The sequence below is a fragment of the Oncorhynchus nerka genome, linkage group LG23 (genome assembly GCF_034236695.1).
Source record: "Oncorhynchus nerka isolate Pitt River linkage group LG23, Oner_Uvic_2.0, whole genome shotgun sequence".
Lineage (NCBI taxonomy): Eukaryota > Metazoa > Chordata > Actinopteri > Salmoniformes > Salmonidae > Oncorhynchus > Oncorhynchus nerka.
The window spans coordinates 9557190-9581318 of record NC_088418.1 but is presented as its reverse complement, the minus strand read 5'-3'; the positions used below and the strand labels follow the sequence as shown (position 1 = coordinate 9581318).

Below are 24129 nucleotides of genomic sequence, written 5' to 3'. Positions count from 1 at the left end.
ATGGTTTAGTGCTGCAAGGAAAGACCTAGTTAAACCCCAGCTGGCCCAGAACAGAGCGGCAAGTTTTGCTCTTCAATGTTAAAAAAAAAAAAAAAAAAAAAACTTTATTTAACCAGGTAAAACCCATTGAGGTTAAAACAGTATTTTGTGAGGGCGACCTGGCAAGAAGGCAAAACGGGGAAATAGCAGCGTGTCCATAAAACATTATAGAAAACACAGAATACACACAAAAGACAACATGTCACAAGTTAAAGATACAATTGAAGATTCGAAACTGCAGCTGTCACAAACAGTGTTGTCGATCAGAGTCTTAAAAACAGGCGAGGACACCAACTCACCAAACGTTAATATCTTTTGAAACATGTTCCTGGATGAAGGGGCATTATGGGAAAATTATTTGTTTCTCCATCTCAGTTCTAGCCTTAAGAACAGACAAGGACAGCAGCGACTGTGAACGAAGACTGTATTGAGTGACTGATCTGGTCAGTAAAGAACAGAGATACAAAGGGAGTTGTCCCATCAATGCTTTGCACACAAAAGTGCCTTGAACATTATCCTTTCTGACTAACATTGAAAAACAAGATTTGTGCCTAAAATAGAAACGCAATGTCACTTATAAATGTGCTGTTTAAAAGTCATTTTTCATCTTACCAAATCCCAAGATAGTTATAGGTGACCCTATTAATTTTCTGGCATTTTATAGATAAAATCGGTAAGAGACTCCATCGGGTTTCTTTCAAACCATACATGTTGTTTATCTTGCATTTGAAGCACAAGTTTCTGCCATGTCGTAAATGAACAACAGATTTTCAGCATGCTTATCGAGAAGGGCACTCAACATGTACTGCACTGACACAAATGACTGATGATTGGTTGAAATAAATGGATAATAAGAAGATTGTGGGAGCTGTACTGTTAGATTTCAGTGCAGCCCTTTGATATTATTGACCAGAACCTGTTGTTGGAAAAAAAAAAACTTATTTGACCAAATCCCAAGATAGTTATAGGAGGTGACCCTATTAATCTTCTGGCATTTTATAGATAAAATCTGCAAGTGACTCCCATCGGTTTTCTTTCAAACCATACATTTTGTTTTCCTTGCATTTTAAGCACAAGTTTCAATTCGAAAGGCTGCCTTTGAATAACATCAAAAGCCAAATGTACGTCTTGAAAAGCCTTCTCAATATTAGATACGCATAAATAAACGTGTCATCAGCATACAGATGGAGATTTGCAGAGTCAATAGTCTTTCCTATATAATTTACATAGTGTAAAAATTATCAGACCTAAAATTGAGCCCTGGGGAACTACTTTTCTAAGCCTTGTAAACTCAAATTCCATACCCTCCTGAACTACATACTGTGTTCTGTCAGAAAGGCAGTTTTGGAACCAATCCTATGCATCAACACTTAAACCAAACTTTTTTTTTTAGTCTATACAACCACGGGGCCAACCGTGTCGAAGGCCTTCGATAAGTCAATAAAAAAGTGAAACACAGTGAGTTTTCTTGTCCTGAGCATCTAGAATATCACCTATAACCTTACATACTGCAGTAATTGTACTATGCTTGGCTCTAAAATCGAGATAAAACTGAGTTATTGTAAAGAAAGTCTTTCAACTGGTGAGTTCACCAGGTTTTTCCAAAACTTTTGCCAGTGCAGACCGTTTAGATATGGGACGTCAGTTATCCAACTGGGACGGATCGCCATCCTTATGTAAAGGCCTGCTTTCCAGACTTTTGGAATGGTATTCCTCGCCAATGAAAGGTTTAATATACGAGTGAGGGACAGCAATGATCTCTGTGCCAATTCTTAGAAAATAAGGGTTTAATTAATCCGGACCAGACACTTTCTTAATATCAATAGATTTGAGTGTCTTTAAAACTTCTGAAAGCTCAATCTCTGTAAAAATGCAAGATGAACCATAATCAGAGGGCTGATATAAATACTATTGATGCCAGTCTCTCTTGGCTAAGAGTTGAGGAGAGACTGACTGCATCACTTCTTCTTTTTATAAGAAACATTAATGTGTTAAATCCCAAATTGTTTGTATAGTCAACTTACACACAGTTACCCCAACAGACATGCCATCAGGGGTCTTTTCACAGTCCCCAAATCCAGAACAAATTCAAGAAAGTGTACAGTATTATATAGAGCCATTACTGCATGGAACTCCGTTCCATCTCACATTGCTCAAATAAACAGCAAACCTGGTTTCAAAAAACAAATAAAGCAACACCTCACAGCACAACGCCTCTCCCCTCTTTGACCTAGATAGTATGTTTGTATGTATTGGTATTGATATGTAGGCTACATGTGCCTTTTTAATTTTAATTTGATTTTTTACATGTATTTCAATTGATGTAGTTCTGTCTGAGCTGTTCTTGTCTATTGATGTTCTTTATTATGGTTCATGTTTTGTGTGGACCACAGGAAGATTAGCTGCAGCTTTTGCAACCGCTAAGGGGGATCCTAATACAATACCAAAAGTTTCCTGATGAGGCCTTTGGATGAAGGCTCCTTCCCTTCTCTCCTGGTTCACAAAGCACTCTGAAAATCTTTCAGCTGGATTCGATGGTGCTGTAATATATAATTAGCTGACTATAAGGCCCGTCTCTGGGTCTGAGCTGATATCAACTGCCAAACCCAGAACTCTTGCCAAATGATTATCTTCCTCATAGCTATCTCATTTCAAAACATGATTGTGCTATGAATGAGAATCAGGCTCATTATATCACTTCCACACATTTACAGCTTAGCAGAGAAAGAAAAAGCACAAGAAACCCCCCCCCCCCCCGTCCATGCTAGATGAACGGCCATAACTGTGACATCCGTCCCAGAACAAAACCGTTTCAATACTGCCAGCCCGGCAGCTGCCTTGTCTTGATGTGTCACTTAATCATTTAGCGTATTCGGATGCAATTCAAATATTCTATGAATAAAAAATGTAGAAAGGAAACATCCATTATGTCCCAAAACAGTGATTGCTGAGCTGATTTCAGAGTACACAAACAGATGGTCACAATACTTGGTTGGTTTGGATGCAATACAGTGGATGAAAAAGTACCCAATTATCATATTTGAGCAAAAGTACTTTTATAGAAAATGACTCGGGTAAAAAAAAAACTTCAATAAAATATTTGTTTTAAAAAAAATAACTTTTAAGTATGAAAAGTAAATGCAATAGCTAAAATATACTTAAGTATTAAAAGTAAAAAATTATTTCAAATTCCTTATATTATGTAAACCAGACGGAAACGTTTTTCTTTACGGAGAGCCAGGGGCAAAACTCAGTGCATGTGTTTAGTGAGTCCTCCAGATCAGAGGCAGTAGAGATGACCAGGGATGTTCTCTGTTTAGTGAGTCCTCCACATCAGAGACAGTAGGGATGATCAGGGATGTTCTCTGTTTAGTGAGTCCAGAGGCAGTAGGGAGGACCAGGTATGTTCTCTGTTTTAGTGAGTCTACCAGATCAGAGGCAGTAGGGATGACCAGGGATGTTCTCTGTTTTAGTGAGTCTACCAGATCAGAGGCAGTAGGGATGACCAGGGATGTTCTCTGTTTTAGTGAGTCTACCAGATCAGAGGCAGTAGGGATGACCAGGGATGTTCTCTGTTTTAGTGAGTCTACCAGATCAGAGGCAGTAGGGATGACCAGGGATGTTCTCTGTTCTACCAGATCAGAGGCAGTAGGGATGACCAGAGATGTTCTCTGTTTTAGTGAGTCTACCAGATCAGAGGCAGTAGGGATGACCAGGGATGTTCTCTGTTTAGTGAGTCTACCAGATCAGGGAGGTTTTAGTGAGTCAGTAGGGATGACCAGGGATGTTCTCTGTTTTAGTGAGTCCTCAGAGGCAGATCAGATCAGAGGCAGGGATGTTCTCTGTTTTAGTGAGTCCTCCAGATCAGAGGCAGTAGGGATGACCAGGGATGTTCTCTTGATAAGTGCGTGAATTTTCCTGTCCTGCTAAGCATTCAAAATGTAATAAGTACTTTTAGGTGTCAGGGAAAATGTATGGAGTAAAAAGTACATTATTTCTTTAGGAATGTAGTGAAGTTGTCAAAAATATAAATAGTAAAGTGAAGATACCCATAACTACTTAAGTAGTACTTTAAAGTATTTTACACTTAAGTACTTTACACTTTACACTCAGTATATACTTAGTTACTGTAGCTAGCCTCAGTCACTGCAATAATTCAGCAAACTAGAAAGTTAGATTTTAGTAGGCAAGGGTTTGTATGCACAACACTTAAAACAATGGATGGCTCAACCAGGTTATAGTGTTTTATTAAACCACCTGGGTATATGTTAGCAGTACAGTATTACAAAGGAATAGTAGTGTTTAACTATTAAAAGAATCGTAGTGTTTTATTCAACCAACTTGGTATATGTTAGCAGTGGTATTGAAAAAGGAGACTGGGAAAGACATTTAGATTCATTTAGTAAAACAAAAAAGGTTTACTGAGTTAAACCAAAAGAGCAGTTTGTGATGGTGTTCCGTCTTATCCCAGATACTACGCTGATTAGCAGATCTGATTGAATAGGGCCCTATATCTACGTTGCACCATGCCTTATCAACACAAATAGAACTTGGTAGTGGTTGTCCCTAGTGAGATATTCATTCTGCTCCACAAAAAGAAACTAGTGTTTTTTTGTGTTTTTTTTTACATGAACATTGTTGAGATGATCACAATAAAGTACTAAATCCCAAGATACTTATAGGAGGTGAACCTATCAATTTGCTGGAATTGTATAGTTAAAATCTGCATGTGACTCAATCTGTTAACTTTCAGGGAAGAGAAAACCATGCATTTTTGTTTTCCTTGCATTAAGTTTCAATTGGAAAAGCTGCCTTTGAATAACATCAAAAGCCTGTAAGTCCTGAAAAGTCTCCTGAATATTAGATACGCATAAATTAATAATTGTGTCATCAGCATACAGATGTTTTTTTTTTCTCACATGAACATCTGAGATGATCACAGTAAAGTACTATACTGTGTTTTTATAAGGTACTATACTGTGTTTTTATAAGGTACTATACTATGTTTTTACAAGACACTATACTGTGTTTTTATAAGACACTATACTGTGTTTTTACAAGACACTATACTGTGTTTTTACAAGACACTATACTGTGTTTTTACAAGACACTATACTGTGTTTTTATAAGGTACTATACTATGTTTTTACATGAACATCTGAGATGATCACAGTAAAGTACTATACTATGTTCTTATAAAGTACTATACTGTGTTTTCATAAAGTACTATACTGTGTTTTCATAAAGTACTACACTGTTTTTTTATAAAGTACTACACTGTTTTTTTTATAAAGTACTACACTGTTTTTATAAAGTACTATACTGTGTTTTTACATGAACATCGGAGATGATCACAGTAAAGTACTATACTGTGTTTTTATAAAGTACTATACTGTGTTTTTACATGAACATCGGAGATGATCACAGTAAAGTACTATACTGTGCTTTTATAAAGTACTATACTGTGTTTTTATAAAGTACTATACTGTGCTTTTATAAAGTACTATACTGTGTTTTTATAATCTGAGATGATCACAGTAAAGTACTATACTGTGTTTTTCTAAGGTACTATACTGTGTTTTTACATGAACATCTGAGATGATCACAGTAAAGTACTATACTGTGTTTTTATAAAGTACTATACTGTGTTTTTACATGAACATCGGAGATGATCACAGTAAAGTACTATACTGTGCTTTTATAAAGTACTATACTGTGCTTTTATAAAGTACTATACTGTGTTTTTATAAAGTACTATACTGTGCTTTTATAAAGTACTATACTGTGTTTTTACATGAACATCAGAGATGATCACAGTAAAGTACTATACTGTGCTTTTATAAAGTACTATACTGTGCTTTTATAAAGTACTATACTGTGCTTTTATAAAGTACTATACTGTGCTTTTATAAAGTACTATACTGTGTTTTTATAAAGTACTATACTGTGCTTTTATAAAGTACTATACTGTGCTTTTATAAAGTACTATACTGTGTTTTTATAAAGTACTATACTAAATCTTCAGATTACTGCATCACCACGATGATGTTCTGGACTGAGAATAATAAAACGTGATTATATTCTGTTAAATCATATTATACATAGCACAGAATGGAGAGAAATTATCATAATATGTGCAATGTTAGATACGCAGAAATACAATAGAATGAAGTGATAAATGAAGACTATATGAAAGAAAACAGGAAGCGAAGAGGAAGAGGTAGTGACTTCAGAAAATACGTCTTCTGGAAAGAAAAACAGCCTTAACAATAAAGTAAACTTCAAGATGTCCTTCATAAAAAAAAAAAAATCTATTCATTCATTTCCCTGTACCATAAAGAGCAGCGTCTTTGACTTCAGTCTGGAGTTCTCTCTTGACGATGAGATGGTCACTCTCTTTCTCGTCTGGAACGCCACTGAAGATCTGAGACAGAGGTTTTACAACCAAAGTTAATCAACAAGTACCTCTTACATGACACCCACCATATCAACCTAAACTTAATGGGAATCACTATCCGCAGGATAGGACCTGAGCCTATAGGTTTGCCTTCGTGCATACCTTTTAATTTGGGTACACATCTGCGATAAACAACATACATTTTTAGGGGGGTTATCAACAACCCTGCTGATGAATAAATGTTTTAAAAATGTTTTTTTTACAATAGAGTCTATAACGATTTCTTGATACAATATTACATAAATAAGTTCTACAAATTGGACTACTTCACTGTCAGTTTTGGTTGAGTATAAACCAATCAGAAGAGAGAAAGCTCATTAAAACCATGTAGAATTTATTTGTAGCCATCCTAGGGGGTCCTGCACTACTCATCAGGGGTTGGAACCGATCGTTTCGTTCTGAACAGAACCATTATTTTTTAAATTCTGTTCCACTGTTCCAATCGGCAAAATAAAGTTCTGAACCGGTTCGAACTCCCCCCAAAATGTACTGGTGTATATTGTTCCATTCTGTTCCTTTTTTTGAATTAATCTGTGAAAAATCGACAGTGTACATTTAGTTAATTAAATGACTTCATAGAGCAGGCAAGCTAGTTGTTTACATGCATGATGGACAAACAAGTGTGGCCTATGGCGCAAGATACAACTATAGAAAAATGCCCGTAACCTAAAAGAACATTATTAGCTGGTTGCCATGCTTTTAAAATAACGGTTCTGTTCCGGAACACTATGGATAACTTCCATTCCCGGTTCCGTTTCTGTTCCTTGAAAAATGTCATTTTCCGGTGTTCTGTTCCCTGAACCGGTTCCAAACCCTGCTACTCATAAAACATATTTAAAACTTGTATTATTCAGAAACATTAAATACAGCTATACCATCAACAATAAGACAAATATTGTGATATACTTTGGCCATATTGCCCAGGCCTAATCAGACGGACGTGTAGCTGGCTGTGGGTTCTCACCTGGTGGGAGGAGAAGTCTATCGCGGAAGAGATCTCTGGTCTGTACAGCTTCCACTTGGACTTCATGGGTCTAAAGCTCATGGACGACCCCCCTTCCGTCTCTGGGGATTTCCCGCTCACCAATCCCATTATCTTTTTAGCTGCAGAGAGAAAGAGGGACATAAGGGCTTTTAAAAAAGCTGAGCAGCATAGGCCATTAAAAAGTTAAAGCCAGAGCAAACCATTACTGTAGGCCAGAAAATAACTAGCCTGGGTGCCAGTCTGTTTCCGCACTCTTGTCTACTCCTTATGGAATTGCTATGCTTGACAAGGACAATGGAGTAGAGACAGGGCAGCATCCATGGCCTAACTGGACTGAGAAACCAGGCAGCATCCATGGACTAACTGGACTGAGAGACCAGGCAGCATCCATGGACTAGTTCTGGACAGAGACCAGGCAGCATCCATGAACTAACTGTGGACTGAGAGACCAGGCAGCATCCATGGACTAGTTCTGGACTGAGAGACCGGGCAGCATCCATGGACTAACTGTGGACTGAGAGAACAGGCAGTATCCATGGACTAGTTCTGGACAGAGACCAGGCAGCATCCATGAACTAACTGTGGACTGAGAGACCAGGCAGCATCCATGGACTAGTTCTGGACTGAGAGACCGGGCAGCATCCATGGACTAACTGTGGACTGAGAGAACAGGCAGTATCCATGGACTAGTTCTGGACAGAGACAAGGCAGCATCCATGAACTAACTGTGGACTGAGAGACCAGGCAGCATCCATGGACTAACTGGACTGAGAGACCAGGCAGCATCCATGGACTAGTTCTGGACAGAGACCAGGCAGCATCCATGAACTAACTGTGGACTGAGAGACCAGGCAGCATCCATGGACTAGTTCTGGACTGAGAGACCGGGCAGCATCCATGGACTAACTGTGGACTGAGAGAACAGGCAGTATCCATGGACTAGTTCTGGACAGAGACCAGGCAGCATCCATGAACTAACTGTGGACTGAGAGACCAGGCAGCATCCATGGACTAGTTCTGGACTGAGAGACCGGGCAGCATCCATGGACTAACTGTGGACTGAGAGAACAGGCAGTATCCATGGACTAGTTCTGGACAGAGACAAGGCAGCATCCATGAACTAACTGTGGACTGAGAGACCAGGCAGTATCCATGGACTAGTTCTGGACAGAGACCGGGCAGCATCCATGGACTAACTATGGACTGAGAGACCAGGCAGTATCCATGGACTAGTTCTGGACAGAGAGAGACCGGGCAGCATCCATGGACTAACTGTGGACTGAGAGAACAGGCAGTATCCATGGACTAGTTCTGGACAGAGACCAGGCAGCATCCATGAACTAACTGTGGACTGAGAGACCAGGCAGCATCCATGGACTAGTTCTGGACTGAGAGACCGGGCAGCATCCATGGACCAACTGTGGACTGAGAGACCAGGCAGTATCCATGGACTAGTTCTGGACAGAGACCGGGCAGCATCCATGGACCAGTTCTGGACAGAGAGAGACCGGGCAGCATCCATGGACTAACTGTGGACTGAGAGACCAGGCAGTATCCATGGACTAGTTCTGGACAGAGACCGGGCAGCATCCATGGACCAGTTCTGGACAGAGAGAGACCGGGCAGCATCCATGGACTAACTGTGGACTGAGAGACCAGGCAGTATCCATGGACTAGTTCTGGACAGAGACCAGGCAGCATCCATGAACTAACTGTGGACTGAGAGACCAGGCAGCATCCATGGACTAGTTCTGGACTGAGAGACCGGGCAGCATCCATGGACTAACTGTGGACTGAGAGACCAGGCAGTATCCATGGACTAACTGTGGACAGAGACCAGGCAGCATCCATGGACTAACTGTGGACAGAGACCAGGCAGCATCCATGAACTAACTGTGGACTGAGAGAGACCAGGCAGTATCCATGGACTAGTTCTGGACAGAGACCAGGCAGCATCCATGAACTAACTGTGGACTGAGAGACCGGGCAGCATCCATGGACTAACTGTGGACTGAGAGAGACCAGGCAGCATCCATGGACTAACTGTGGACTGAGAGACCGGGCAGCATCCATGGACTAGTTCTGGACAGAGACCAGGCAGTATCCATGAACTAACTGTGGACTGAGAGAGACCGGGCAGCATCCATTGACTAGTTCTGGACAGAGACCAGGCAGTATCCATGGACTAGTTCTGGACAGAGACCAGGCAGTATCCATGGACTAGTTCTGGACAGAGAGAGACCGGGCAGTATCCATGAACTAACTGTGGACAGAGAGACCGGGCAGCATCCATGGACTAGTTCTAGACAGAGGGATTGTGGCCGGTTATATTGAACATTAAGGTGTGTTTTGTTCCACTGCAGATGTTACTTTGACTCGTTTGGTTTCAGTTTCTGGCTTTTTGGTCATGATCATGTAGTCTGTGCTCTCTACTCTGCAGTGTTGTTCTGTGTGGGATAGACGGTCATGCTGTCAGTGTAGAGTTGCACCAAGCCATTCCGTGCTGCTGTTAGTGTCAACTCTTACCTTTGCTACCGAAGACTCCGATCTTCTGCATCGTTCCTTCTTTCCTGCTATGCAAGCTGGACTGGGAGTCCTGGGGCCTTATGGATCCCTGGTCTTTACTGCCCCTGGCCGGAGATGGCTGTAGATGGAGGAGAAACCATGACATAAATAAATAAAAACTTAACTAGGCAAGTCAGTTAAGAACTAATTCTTATTTACAATGACGGCCTACACCTGCCAAACCCGGACGACGTTGGGCCAATTGAGCGCCGCCCTATGGGACTCCCAAATCACAGCCGGTTGTGATACAGCCTGGATTCGAACCAGGGTCTGTAGTGATGCCTCAAGCACTGAGATGCAGTGCCTTTAGACCGCTGCACAACTCGGGAGACCCAAAGTAAACCAATAAGTAATATAAAGACTAAAGGTGAGATGATATACTTTATTATCCCCGAGGGGAAATCTGACAGAGCTTCCACATAAACTCATCGATTGACACAATGTACACTGTCATCATAATGTACACCCCCTCCACACTCACACAAACTGGCATTAGTTCATGCCAGGCAAGGCAAGGATGTGACAAGGTGACACATCCACATGATGAGACCCTACAGGCCAGGCTCCAGTCCATTATCATCAGCCTCAGATTTAACGGATTTATTGACAGGGGGAAAAAGTCCTGTTTGTATCTGTTCAAACATAAAAGCTGTGTGTCTCACCACCTCTTGATGCACAGCCAATTTAGGAGCCAGTCTGGTTCTGGGGTTTCTATGGTTCTCCTTGTGCACCTCATCCTGAGGAACACCAGCGCAGAGACGAGAGTTAGGAGACCAGGGAGAGAGAGGTGAGAGTTAGGAGACCAGGGAGAGAGAAATGAGATTTAGGAGACCAGGGAGAGAGAAATGAGATTTAGGAGACCAGGGAGAGAGAAATGAGACCAGGGAGAGAGAAATGAGACCAGGGAGAGAGAAATGAGACCAGGGAGAGAGGAGACCAGGAAGAGAAATTAAAACTCCATGGTGAGGATTTAGTTTTATGAATGTATAAACATTGAGAGATCAATTTACATTTTAAGAGTCCCATGCAATTTCAGGTTGAATAAATCAGTAGATTTCCAAAATGATTGATGTGGATGAACAATGTATGTTTCCCAGCTCCAGTGTAGGCCATCCCTGACACATCTAGTTTGAACTGTTCAGCTCACGGCAAAAGAAACCCTCATCTAAATGTGTACTCCAAAATAAAAGCATCTTCAATAACTTATTGGTAACATCTGTCCAACTCCGCGTTTTGCTTTTAAATAGGATGCTGTATGAATCATTAAGCATGTTTCAAACTTCTGGACTTTGTGTTTATGTATTTTATATGTTATATTTAAGCAATAAGGCATGAGGGGGTGTGGTATATGGGCAATATACCACGGCTAAGGGATATACCACGGCTAAGGGTTATACCACGGCTAAGGGTTATACCACGGCTAAGGGTTATACCACGGCTAAGGGTTATACCACGGCTAAGGGATATACCACGGCTAAGGGATATACCACGGCTAAGGGATATACCACGGCTAAGGGTTATACCACGGCTAAGGGATATACCACGGCTAAGGGTTATACCACGGCTAAGGGTTATACCACGGCTAAGGGATATACCACGGCTAAGGGTTATACCACGGCTAAGGGATATACCACGGCTAAGGGATATACCACGGCTAAGGGATATACCACGGCTAAGGGATATACCACGGCTAAGGGTTATACCACGGCTAAGGGATATACCACGGCTAAGGGATATACCACGGCTAAGGGCTATACCACGGCTAAGGGCTATACCACGGCTAAGGGCTATACCACGGCTAAGGGTTATACCACGGCTAAGGGATATACCACGGCTAAGGGATATACCACGGCTAAGGGTTATACCACGGCTAAGGGATATACCACGGCTAAGGGATATACCACGGCTAAGGGATATACCACGGCTAAGGGATATACCACGGCTAAGGGATATACCACGGCTAAGGGTTATACCACGGCTAAGGGTTATACCACGGCTAAGGGTTATACCACGGCTAAGGGCTATACCACGGCTAAGGGCTATACCACGGCTAAGGGATTTTCTTATGCACGACACAAAGCGGAGTGCCTGGACACAGCCCTTAGCTGTGGTATATTGGCCAAATATCATAATACCCAGAGGTGCCTTACTGCTGTTATAAACTGGTTACCAACGTAATTAGAGCAGGAAAAATAAATGTTTTGTCATACCTGTGGTATATGGTCTGATATACCACGGCTGTCAGCCAATCAGCATTCAGGGCTGGAACCACCCAGTTTATAATCTTCAATAATCAATGGGTATATATTATTTATAGAAATGACCACTGAACAGCAGGAAATACCCAACGCTGAAACAACCCGTCATTTTAAATCACAACCATTCCATGTCGTCTCTCAGAGGACTTCCATAGCTTTGCCATTACGCCAACCGAGGTACTACCGACCAAAGCATTAGGAAATTGAGAGGAGAGAGGTACCTGAGCGGTACCCGAGAGGGTACCCGAGACGGGAGAGGTACCCGAGAGGTACCCGAGACGGGAGAGGTACCCGAGACGGGAGAGGTACCCGAGTACCTGAGAGGGAGAGGTACCCGAGAGGGGAGAGGTACCTGAGACGGGAGCTCATGCGTTGCTCTCCTTTTAGCTGGACTGCGCCATCCGATCTTCTTAAAAAAAGAAAAAGAAAGAGGTTTGTTATAAAGTTAGCAAGAATAACCCGAGTCTAATACACCGAGGGCAATATGTGTCAACCCTGTACCAGGTAACTAACCAACCACAAAGACGCCTATAAAATCAGACATTGATATTATATTGACACGTGAATTACATCAGGACTGAAAGGCTACGCGGGCGTGTCATAATGTCACGATAAATACTTCAACAGCACATTTAAATAAGTTTAGATGCTTCAACTTCTGGTGCTTCAAATGCATTTATCTTTAATGCTAAAACCATTGCCCCGTTTATGTGTTTGTTGTGAATCTACGGCAGGTAGACTAGTGGTTAGAGTGTAGGGACGGCAGGTAGCCTAGTGGTTAGAGTGTAGGGACGGCAGGTAACCTAGTGGTTAGAGTGTAGGGGCGGCAGGTAGCCTAGTGGTTAGAGTGTAGGGACGGCAGGTAGCCTAGTGGTTAGAGTGTAGGGACCTAGTGGTTAGAGTGTAGGGGCAGGTAGCCTAGTGGTTAGAGTGTAGTGACCTAGCCTGGTTAGAGTGTAGGGACGGCAGGTAGCCTAGTGGTTAGAGTGTAGGGCCTAGCGGCAGGTAGCCTAGTGGTTAGAGTGTAGGGACGGCAGGTAGCCTAGTGGTTAGAGTGTAGGGACGGCAGGTAGCCTAGTGGTTAGAGTGTAGGGTGGCAGGTAGCCTAGTGGTTAGAGTGTAGGGACGGCAGGTAGCCTAGTGGTTAGAGTGTAGGGACGGCAGGTAGCCTAGTGGTTAGAGTGTAGGGGCGGCAGGTAGCCTAGTGGTTAGAGTGTAGGGACGGCAGGTAGCCTAGTGGTTAGAGTGTAGGGGCGGCAGGTAGCCTAGTGGTTAGAGTGTAGGGACGGCAGGTAGCCTAGTGGTTAGAGTGTAGGGACGGCAGGTAGCCTAGTGGTTAGAGTGTAGGGACGGCAGGTAGCCTAGTGGTTAGAGTGTAGGGACGGCAGGTAGCCTAGTGGTTAGAGTGTAGGGACGGCAGGTAGCCTAGTGGTTAGAGTGTAGGGGCGGCAGGTAGCCTAGTGGTTAGAGTGTAGGGACGGCAGGTAGCCTAGTGGTTAGAGTGTAGGGACGGCAGGTAGCCTAGTGGTTAGAGTGTAGGGACGGCAGGTAGCCTAGTGGTTAGCCTAGTGGTTAGAGGTAGGGCAGGTAGCCTAGTGGTTAGAGTGTAGGGGCGGGTAGCCTAGTGGTTAGAGTGTAGGGACCAGGTAGCCTAGTGGTTAGAGTGTAGTGGTTAGAGTGTAGGGACGGCAGGTAGCCTAGTGGTTAGAGTGTAGAGTAGCCTAGTGGTTAGAGTGTAGGGACGGCAGGTAACCTAGTGGTTAGAGTGTAGGGGCCCTAGTGGTGTAGAGTGTAGGGACGGCAGGTAGAGTGTAGGGACGGCAGGTAGCCTAGTGGTTAGAGTGTAGGGACGGCAGGTAGCCTAGTGGTTAGAGTGTAGGGACGGCAGGTAGCCTAGTGGTTAGAGTGTAGGGACAACAACCATGCGTGTGTTAGATCCCACCACATGTAATAGGAAACTCTATAAATGTACTTCCATAAAAAGAAGCACAAGCCTTTCAGTTCAATGCATAATGTAAGATGGAGCAGTAAACTATTCATATGTTGAACAACTTGCTCTTCAGATGAACCTAATTAACACTTCATTATAGCTTATCTGAGGCTATTTAAACAGTTTTGCTTCTTGCATGGTTTCTTATGCCATTGCAATTAGTTAGGTGGGTGACTCCTGACTTTGGACATGGGATAACAGAACTGTGGTAGTACTAATGCTCTCTCTGTAAAATGTATTTAAGATGACTGACAGAAGAGAGACCTCCACCTGAATGGTAAGATGGACAGGGTCTGCAGGGGCGGACGGACCACACTGTTGTACCCTGGGCTGAACCTACAGTACGTCCCTCCCTGCAGGTCAACACGGTCTACCTTGTCCATCTCAGAGCTCTTCCTCTTGCGGGTGATTTTGACGTTGACCACGGCCCCTCCCTGGCGTTTCAGGGCCATCCTGTTGGGCTGCAGCGGACTGAAGGAGATCTCGAGCTCAGGCTTGGGGAAGCGTCTGGTCCTGCCTCCTTCTGTGGAGATCTCTGAGGAGTCTAGCACCGATGGGTAGCCCCCAGACCCCTACAGAAAGACAGACAGAGGTACACAGGATGACAGTGAGGGTGAGTTAACCTACAGGAGTGCCTAGTCAGTTGGGTTAACCTACAGGAGTGCCTAGTCAGTTGGGTTAACCTACAGGAGTGTCTAGTCAGTTGGGTTAACCTACAGGAGTGACTAGTCAGTTGGGTTAACCTACTAGTCAGTTGGGTTAACCTACAGGAGTGCCTAGTCAGTTGGGTTAACCTACAGGAGTGTCTAGTCAGTTGGGTTAACCTACAGGAGTGCCTAGTCAGTTGGGTTAACCTACTAGTCAGTTGGGTTAACCTCATAGTCAGTTGGGTTAACCTACAGGAGTGTCTAGTCAGTTGGGCTAACCTACAGGATCGTCTAGTCAGTTGGGTTAACCTACTAGTCAGTTGGGTTAACCTACAGGAGTGACTAGTCAGTTGGGTTAACCTACAGGAATGCCTAGTCAGTTGGGTTAACCTACAGGAGTGACTAGTCAGTTGGGCTAACCTACAGGATCGTCTAGTCAGTTGGGTTAACCTCCTAGTCAGTTGGGTTAACCTACAGGATTGTCTAGTCAGTTGGGTTAACCTAAAGGAGTGTCTAGTCAGTTGGGTTAACCTACTAGTCAGTTGGGTTAACCTACAGGAGTGACTAGTCAGTTGGGTTAACCTACAGGAGCGTCTAGTCAGTTGGGTTAACCTACAGGAGCGTCTAGTCAGTTGGGTTAACCTACTAGTCAGTTGGGTTAACCAACAGGAGTGCCTAGTCAGTTGGGTTAACCTACAGGAGTGCCTAGTCAGTTGGGTTAACCTACAGGAGTGCCTAGTCAGTTGGGCTAACCTACAGGATTGTCTAGTCAGTTGGGTTAACCTCCTAGTCAGTTGGGTTAACCTACAGGATTGTCTAGTCAGTTGGGTTAACCTAAAGGAGTGTCTAGTCAGTTGGGTTAACCTACTAGTCAGTTGGGTTAACCTACAGGAGTGCCTAGTCAGTTGGGTTAACCTACAGGAGTGTCTAGTCAGTTGGGTTAACCTACAGGAGCGTCTAGTCAGTTGGGTTAACCTACAGGAGCGTCTAGTCAGTTGGGTTAACCTACTAGTCAGTTGGGTTAACCAACAGGAGTGCCTAGTCAGTTGGGTTAACCTACAGGAGTGTCTAGTCAGTTGGGCTAACCTACAGGAGCGTCTAGTCAGTTGGGTTAACCTACTAGTCAGTTGGGTTAACCTACAGGAGTGCCTAGTCAGTTGGGTTAACCTACAGGAGTGACTAGTCAGTTGGGCTAACCTACAGGAGTGCCTAGTCAGTTGGGTTAACCTACAGGAGTGCCTAGTCAGTTGGGTTAACCTACAGGAGTGCCTAGTCAGTTGGGTTAACCTACAGGAGTGCCTAGTCAGTTGGGTTAACCTACAGGAGTGTCTAGTCAGTTGGGTTAACCTACAGGAGTGACTAGTCAGTTGGGTTAACCTCCTAGTCAGTTGGGTTAACCTACAGGATTGTCTAGTCAGTTGGGTTAACCTAAAGGAGTGTCTAGTCAGTTGGGTTAACCTCCAGGAGTGCCTAGTCAGTTGGGTTAACCTCCTAGTCAGTTGGGTTAACCTACAGGATTGTCTAGTCAGTTGGGTTAACCTAAAGGAGTGCCTAGTCAGTTGGGTTAACCTACAGGATCGTCTAGTCAGTTGGGTTAACCTACAGGAGCGTCTAGTCAGTTGGGTTAACCTACTAGTCAGTTGGGTTAACCTACAGGAGTGCCTAGTCAGTTGGGTTAACCTACAGGAGTGACTAGTCAGTTGGGCTAACCTACAGGAGTGTCTAGTCAGTTGGGTTAACCTACAGGAGTGACTAGTCAGTTGGGTTAACCTCCTAGTCAGTTGGGTTAACCTACAGGATTGTCTAGTCAGTTGGGTTAACCTAAAGGAGTGTCTAGTCAGTTGGGTTAACCTCCAGGAGTGCCTAGTCAGTTGGGTTAACCTACAGGAGTGTCTAGTCAGTTGGGCTAACCTACAGGAGCGTCTAGTCAGTTGGGTTAACCTACTAGTCAGTTGGGTTAACCTACAGGAGTGCCTAGTCAGTTGGGTTAACCTACAGGAGTGACTAGTCAGTTGGGCTAACCTCCAGGAGTGCCTAGTCAGTTGGGTTAACCTACAGGATTGTCTAGTCAGTTGGGTTAACCTAAAGGAGTGCCTAGTCAGTTGGGTTAACCTACAGGATCGTCTAGTCAGTTGGGTTAACCTACAGGAGCGTCTAGTCAGTTGGGTTAACCTACTAGTCAGTTGGGTTAACCTACAGGAGTGCCTAGTCAGTTGGGTTAACCTACAGGAGTGACTAGTCAGTTGGGCTAACCTACAGGAGTGACTAGTCAGTTGGGCTAACCTACAGGAGCGTCTAGTCAGTTGGGTTAACCTACAGGAGCGTCTAGTCAGTTGGGTTAACCTACAGGAGTGTCTAGTCAGTTGGGTTAACCTACAGGAGTGTCTAGTCAGTTGGGTTAACCTACAGGAGTGTCTAGTCAGTTGGGCTAACCTACAGGAGTGTCTAGTCAGTTGGGCTAACCTACAGGAGCGTCTAGTCAGTTGGGTTAACCTACAGGAGTGTCTAGTCAGTTGGGTTAACCTACAGGAGTGTCTAGTCAGTTGGGCTAACCTACAGGAGTGCCTAGTCAGTTGGGCTAACCTACAGGAGTGTCTAGTCAGTTGGGTTAACCTACTAGTCAGTTGGGTTAACCTACAGGAGTGACTAGTCAGTTGGGCTAAACTACAGGAGTGTCTAGTCAGTTGGGCTAACCTACAGGAGCGTCTAGTCAGTTGGGTTAACCTACTAGTCAGTTGGGTTAACCTACAGGAGTGCCTAGTCAGTTGGGTTAACCTACAGGAGTGCCTAGTCAGTTGGGCTAACCTACAGGAGTGCCTAGTCAGTTGGGCTAACCTACAGGAGTGTCTAGTCAGTTGGGTTAACCTACTAGTCAGTTGGGTTAACCTACAGGAGTGACTAGTCAGTTGGGCTAAACTACAGGAGCGTCTAGTCAGTTGGGTTAACCTACTAGTCAGTTGGGTTAACCTACAGGAGTGACTAGTCAGTTGGGTTAACCTACTAGTCAGTTGGGTTAACCTACAGGAGTGTCTAGTCAGTTGGGTTAACCAACAGGAGTGCCTAGTCAGTTGGGTTAACCTACTAGTCAGTTGGGTTAACCTACAGGAGTGCCTAGTCAGTTGGGTTAACCTACAGGAGTGCCTAGTCAGTTGGGTTAACCTACAGGAGTGCCTAGTCAGTTGGGTTAACCTACAGGAGTGCCTAGTCAGTTGGGTTAACCTACAGGAGTGCCTAGTCAGTTGGGTTAACCTACAGGAGTGCCTAGTCAGTTGGGCTAACCTACAGGAGTGTCTAGTCAGTTGGGTTAACCTACTAGTCAGTTGGGTTAACCTACAGGAGTGACTAGTCAGTTGGGCTAACCTACAGGAGCGTCTAGTCAGTTGGGTTAACCTACTAGTCAGTTGGGTTAACCTACAGGAGTGACTAGTCAGTTGGGTTAACCTACTAGTCAGTTGGGTTAACCTACAGGAGTGTCTAGTCAGTTGGGTTAACCAACAGGAGTGCCTAGTCAGTTGGGTTAACCTACTAGTCAGTTGGGTTAACCTACAGGAGTGCCTAGTCAGTTGGGTTAACCTCCTAGTCAGTTGGGTTAACCAACAGGAGTGCCTAGTCAGTTGGGTTAACCTACTAGTCAGTTGGGTTAACCAACAGGAGTGCCTAGTCAGTTGGGTTAACCTACTAGTCAGTTGGGTTAACCAACAGGAGTGCCTAGTCAGTTGGGTTAACCTACAGGAGTGTCTAGACAGTTGGGTTAACCAACAGGAGTGCCTAGTCAGTTGGGTTAACCTACTAGTCAGTTGGGTTAACCTACAGGAGTGCCTAGTCAGTTGGGTTAACCTCCTAGTCAGTTGGGTTAACCAACAGGAGTGCCTAGTCAGTTGGGTTAACCTACTAGTCAGTTGGGTTAACCAACAGGAGTGCCTAGTCAGTTGGGTTAACCTACTAGTCAGTTGGGTTAACCAACAGGAGTGCCTAGTCAGTTGGGTTAACCTACAGGAGTGTCTAGACAGTTGGGTTAACCAACAGGAGTGCCTAGTCAGTTGGGTTAACCCAACAAACCACGAGGCAGACATGCAGATGAGAACCTAGCCTTGGAAACCGGAACCCCTAGGCAACAGCAGTGACTCCCAACAAACCACGAGGCAGACATGCAGATGAGAACCTAGCCTTGGAAACCGGAACCCCTAGGCAACAGCAGTGACTCCCAACAAACCACGAGGCAGACATGCAGATGAGAACCTAGCCTTGGAAACCGGAACCCCTAGGCAACAGCAGTGACTCCCAACAAACCACGAGGCAGACATGCAGATGAGAACCTAGCCTTGGAAACCGGAACCCCTAGGCAACAGCAGTGACTCCCAACAAACCACGAGGCAGACGTGCCAGAACGTCGCAACTCGAAACCAAGGTTTGCAGGCTAAACATTTGCAGTGGTTTTAGCGAAAGTAGTTGATGCGAACTAGCCACTTGTAAAATGCACTCATAAAAAATAAAAAAAACCTCAGTGAACTCCATCTCGATAGCTACTATTTTGTCGGAGGGACGTGAGCAACAGGTGGAGCAACAGACGTGAGCAACAGGCGGATGACATACTTCCTGTATGCCAAATTGACGTTTTGTTACGTACAGACGCGTTAAACCGGAGAGATTGAAACATTGCAGGAGATGTCTAAAGGAGATTACCTGACTGGTCCTCTTCCACGTCTTTACGTCGCGTACTAGTTGACCGTTGTCATGGAGAGTCCTCTCGCGGACTTTGGAAGGGCACTCCTCTGCTTCAGTCTGTGAGAGCTATCATGAACAACATCCATTGTATTAACAAGACCAACATACTACAATATGGATAGGGGATTGAATACAATGTTATATTTTTGGATAATGTGTACTGCACTGTTGAGGAGAGCTTGCAAGTAAGCGTTTCACTGTACTGTTTACAGGATCGTGTATCCTGTGCACGAGACCAATAAACTTAAGATTTTATTCGTTATGAAGGAGGACTGCTCCCTCACCTGATTGGCTGTCTCTCTGTGTTTAGTAGGAACAGAGGCGTCGCTGCTGGCTTTGAATGCAGTTTTCAGTTGTTCCTTCAGGTTAAGAATCTCAGTGTCTCTGTCAGACAGAAGGCCCTGCAGCTCCACTACCTCCACCTGGCCATGGTCCCCCTGGGGGAGGGGGGAGTATACAACAGTAAGGAAACAGCAGACCAATAATGCTATCTATCAACATGGTCCCTCTGGGGAGGGGGGGGGGGGGTATACAACAGTAAGGAAACAGGGGACCAATAATGCTATCTATCAACATGGTCCCTCTGGGGGGGAATACACCAGTAAGGAAACAGGGGACCAATAATTCTATCTATCAACATGGTCCAACATGGTGTTTTTATCATGCTACAGTACCACAAAAGGTCACTGAAAGTGAACAGTGACCCTATACAGAGGTTGTGTCCCTTTTTTATTTAAAATTCAAAATAATTGATAATAATAATAATAATCTAAAAAATAATTCATTTGTAGAGCGCATTTCAACGCGCATAAAATAAGTGCAACATCTTTCAATAAGGTTAAGGTCAAAAATACAAATAATTTAAAATTGAAATGACCAAGAACCCTGCACCCAACCCCAACTATTCCAACCGTAACGCTGGCGTGTCTTCTAACCCCTTCTAAACATCATGCGTTCTGGATTAAAAACATTGGATTTGTGTCTTTCTTCTGCATCTGTGTGATTAACAGGGCTGAGCGGTGTTTGCGACAACGGCAGATCCCGCAAAGGGGGTCGGGTCTATTTCTTTTTTTATACAAAAATGTCTGTAGAGTCTGAATGGTTAGAGCTACAAACTATTGATAATGAGAAGCTGAAAGTCTCACGAACACATGTAACTTGATTAGCTCTTACGACGCTCACAAGCTACACATAGACGATCCATAAGAAATCCCCAGGACATAATGTCTATTATGCTGTTATAACTTCACACAGTTTGCTGCCAAAGACTCCAAACTCCACACAGTTGTCACTGACTAGTTGGATATCAGTGGAGGCTGCTCATAATAATGGCTGGAATGGAGTGAATGGAATGGAAACCATGGAAACCACGTGTTTGATACCATTCCACAGATTCCTCTCCAGCCATTACCAAGAGCCCATCGTCCCCAGTTAAGGTGGCACCAACTTCCTGTGTTGGATATTCATTTCCCAGTGAGAAAACTACTTTTGTATTTACAGCATTCATATTAAATACTGTTGAAGTAATGTTGGCTACAGGTTCCTCTGCCTCACCTAAAGCCCATTCTGGTGGGAAGCTGCTATAGACCACCAAGTGCTAACAGTCAGTATCTGGATAACATGTGAATTTTTTTTTTTTTTTTACCTTTATTTAACCAGGCAAGTCAGTTAAGAACAAATTCTTATTTTCAATGACGGCCTGGGAACAGTGGGTTAACTGCCTGTTCAGGGGCAGAACGACAGATTTGTACCTTGTCAGCTCGGGGGTTTGAACTCGCAACCTAGTAGACCCTGCCACATACAGGACCAGTCAAAAGTTTTAGAATACCTACTCATTCCAGGGTTTTTACTTAATTTGAGTATTTTCTACATTGTAGAACACTTTTTTGGTTACTACATGATTCCATATGTGTTATTTTATAGTGTCGATGTCTTCACTATTATTCTACAATGTAGAAAATATTAATGACACACACACACACATAGACACGTATAGAAACACAAGATAACATATGCACTATACACACATGTACACATGAATATGGTGTTATAGATATGTGGTAGTAGACTGAGGGCTTAACACTTAATATATTGTGAAATCTACACTTAATATATTGTGAAATCTACACTTAATATATTGTGAAATCTACACTTAATATATTGTGAAATCTACACTTAATATATTGTGAAATCTACACTTAATATATTGTGAAATCTACACTTAATATATTGTGAAATCTACACTTAATATATTGTGAAATCTACACTTAATATATTGTGAAATCTACACTTAATATATTGTGAAATCTGTTATGAATGTATTGTAAATGTTTTTAAAACTGCCTTAAATTTGTTGGACCCCCATAAATACAAATACATTTTATTAGGTATTCTGCTTTGGCAGTCCTTATTTTTTAATTACATTTTTAAAATTATGGGGCCACAGTGTCTCCTGACCCCTCCTGTCTCAGCCTCCAGTATTTATGCTGCAGTAGTTTATGTGTCGGGGGGCCTAGGGTCAGTCTGTTATATCCTTCCTGTTTGGCCCTGTCCGGGTGTCATCGGATCCACAGTGTTATATCCTTCCTGTTTGGCCCTGTCCTTCCTGTTTGGCCCTGTCCGGGGGTGTCATCGGATGGGGCCACAGTGTCACCTGACCCCTCCTGTCTCAGCCTCCAGTATTTATGCTGCAGTAGTTTATGTGTCGGGGGGCTAGGGTCAGTCTGTTATATCCTTCCTGTTTGGCCCTGTCCGGGGGTGTCATCGGATGGGGCCACAGTGTCACCTGACCCCTCCTGTCTCAGCCTCCAGTATTTATGCTGCAGTAGTTTATGTGTCGGGGGGCTAGGGTCAGTCTGTTATATCCTTCCTGTTTGGCCCTGTCCGGGGGTGTCATCGGATGGGGCCACAGTGTCACCTGACCCCTCCTGTTTCAGCCTCCAGTATTTATGCTGCAGTAGTTTATGTGTCGGGGGGCCTAGGGTCAGTCTGTTATATTTGGAGAACTTATCCGGTGTCCTGTGTGAATTTAAGTATGCTCTCTCTAATTCTCTCTTTCTCTCTCTCTGTTTGGGGTTTTAGGCTGGGTTTCTGTACAGCACTTTGAGACATCAGCTGATGTACGAAGGGCTTTATAAATACATTTGATTTGATTTTTATTTATTTTTTAAAACATGAATGCAACGGTTTGTCAAATTATGTGTTCTACTTGTAGCCCTGCTTGCCCTGAAAACAACACTTAACACTTAATATAAGGGCTGGACATGGAGATAAATGGCAGTCAGATAAATGAAAAGCCCATTTCTGTTGGGGTTTTGGGACTGGGTGAGTTAACAGAGCTCATTTGTTCCAAAGGAAAATAGTCTGACAAGTCCCAACCGACTAAACAGTCCAACGTGTGTGTTTGAACTGACCTCTGCTGGCTGAGAGGAGGCATGGCAGCGGAGACTGGCTATCTGTTCATCCTTGTCTGCGTTGCTGGAGAGGAGTTTGGTTAGCTGGACCTCCAGAGCTGTCACCAGGGAGTCCCTCTCTTTCCTCCACTTCAGTAGGTCCTGCTCCTTCTCACTGAGCTGGGCCACCAGACCTTCCTACAGGGTAACAGACAGTGGTTTCTTAGGCTGCGTTTTACACAGGCAGCCCAATTCTGACCTTTTAAACCAATTATCTTTAACCAATTATAGAAGATCTGATCTGTGTAAATAGCAGCCTTTGTAGGCTCTGTCTGTAGAGGGTATTGTAGCTTTTATTCCAAGGAAAACCTCTCCTAGGGGATCCCCAGACGTTTCACAATGTTGTTGAACTAGCTCACCTGATTCACCTTGTAAAGGGCTTGATGATTAGTTGAATCAGGTTTGATAACTGTGGAATTAGTTCATATGTGGAACGGCTGGGGGTCCCCGGGGGGGGGGGGGGGTTGTTTTACCACTTGGGCTTGATGATTAGTTGAATCAGGTTTGATAACTGTGGAATTAGTTAATACGTGGAACGGCTGTGGGTCCCCAGGGGGGGGAGTTGTTTTACCACTTGGGCTTGCTGCTTGGCGTGACGCTTACGGCCGTCTGCAAACTTCCTCATCTCCTGGTTCCTCTTCTCCTCGGCCTCCTTGGCCAGCCGGATCAGAACAGTCTTCTCTTCGAGCCACTTCCTCTTGTCAGCTTGGTGTTTCTCAGTACACAGCTAGAAACACACATGATTACTTATACTTGGAAGTACACTTACACGTACTGACGAATCCAAGGTAAAAAAAAAAATAAACGGAGAAAATACACACTATCAACAACTACATGTGTGACTCGTTTCAGGAAACTAGGCGTATGTCGCGACTTCATAGGAGAGTGAAGTTCATCTTTCAAAGCAGAATTACTTTTTCGTTGTTCCTCAAAAATACAGTGTATGATATACCATTTTGTAGCTCTGAATCTCTACTTTTATCCAATATAATATATATATTTTTTTAAAAA

General features: G+C 43.8%; 1 protein-coding gene across 1 annotated transcript in view; it reads right to left on the bottom strand.

Moving 5' to 3' along the window:
- Positions 1-4270: 4270 nt before the first annotated feature.
- kif20ba (kinesin family member 20Ba) overlaps positions 4271-24129 on the bottom strand; it is a 38074-nt gene continuing 18215 nt past the window's right edge. Inside the window, exons 24-33 of the mRNA XM_065007829.1 lie at positions 23690-23845; positions 23080-23256; positions 19951-20103; positions 19625-19732; positions 14669-14866; positions 12657-12713; positions 10709-10783; positions 10008-10125; positions 7461-7600; positions 4271-6463 (exon numbers count right to left, since the gene is read on the bottom strand). Of these exons, the coding sequence (XP_064863901.1) occupies positions 6359-6463; positions 7461-7600; positions 10008-10125; positions 10709-10783; positions 12657-12713; positions 14669-14866; positions 19625-19732; positions 19951-20103; positions 23080-23256; positions 23690-23845 (1287 nt within the window). The 3' untranslated portion in view covers positions 4271-6358. The remainder of the gene's footprint in view (positions 6464-7460; positions 7601-10007; positions 10126-10708; positions 10784-12656; positions 12714-14668; positions 14867-19624; positions 19733-19950; positions 20104-23079; positions 23257-23689; positions 23846-24129) is intronic.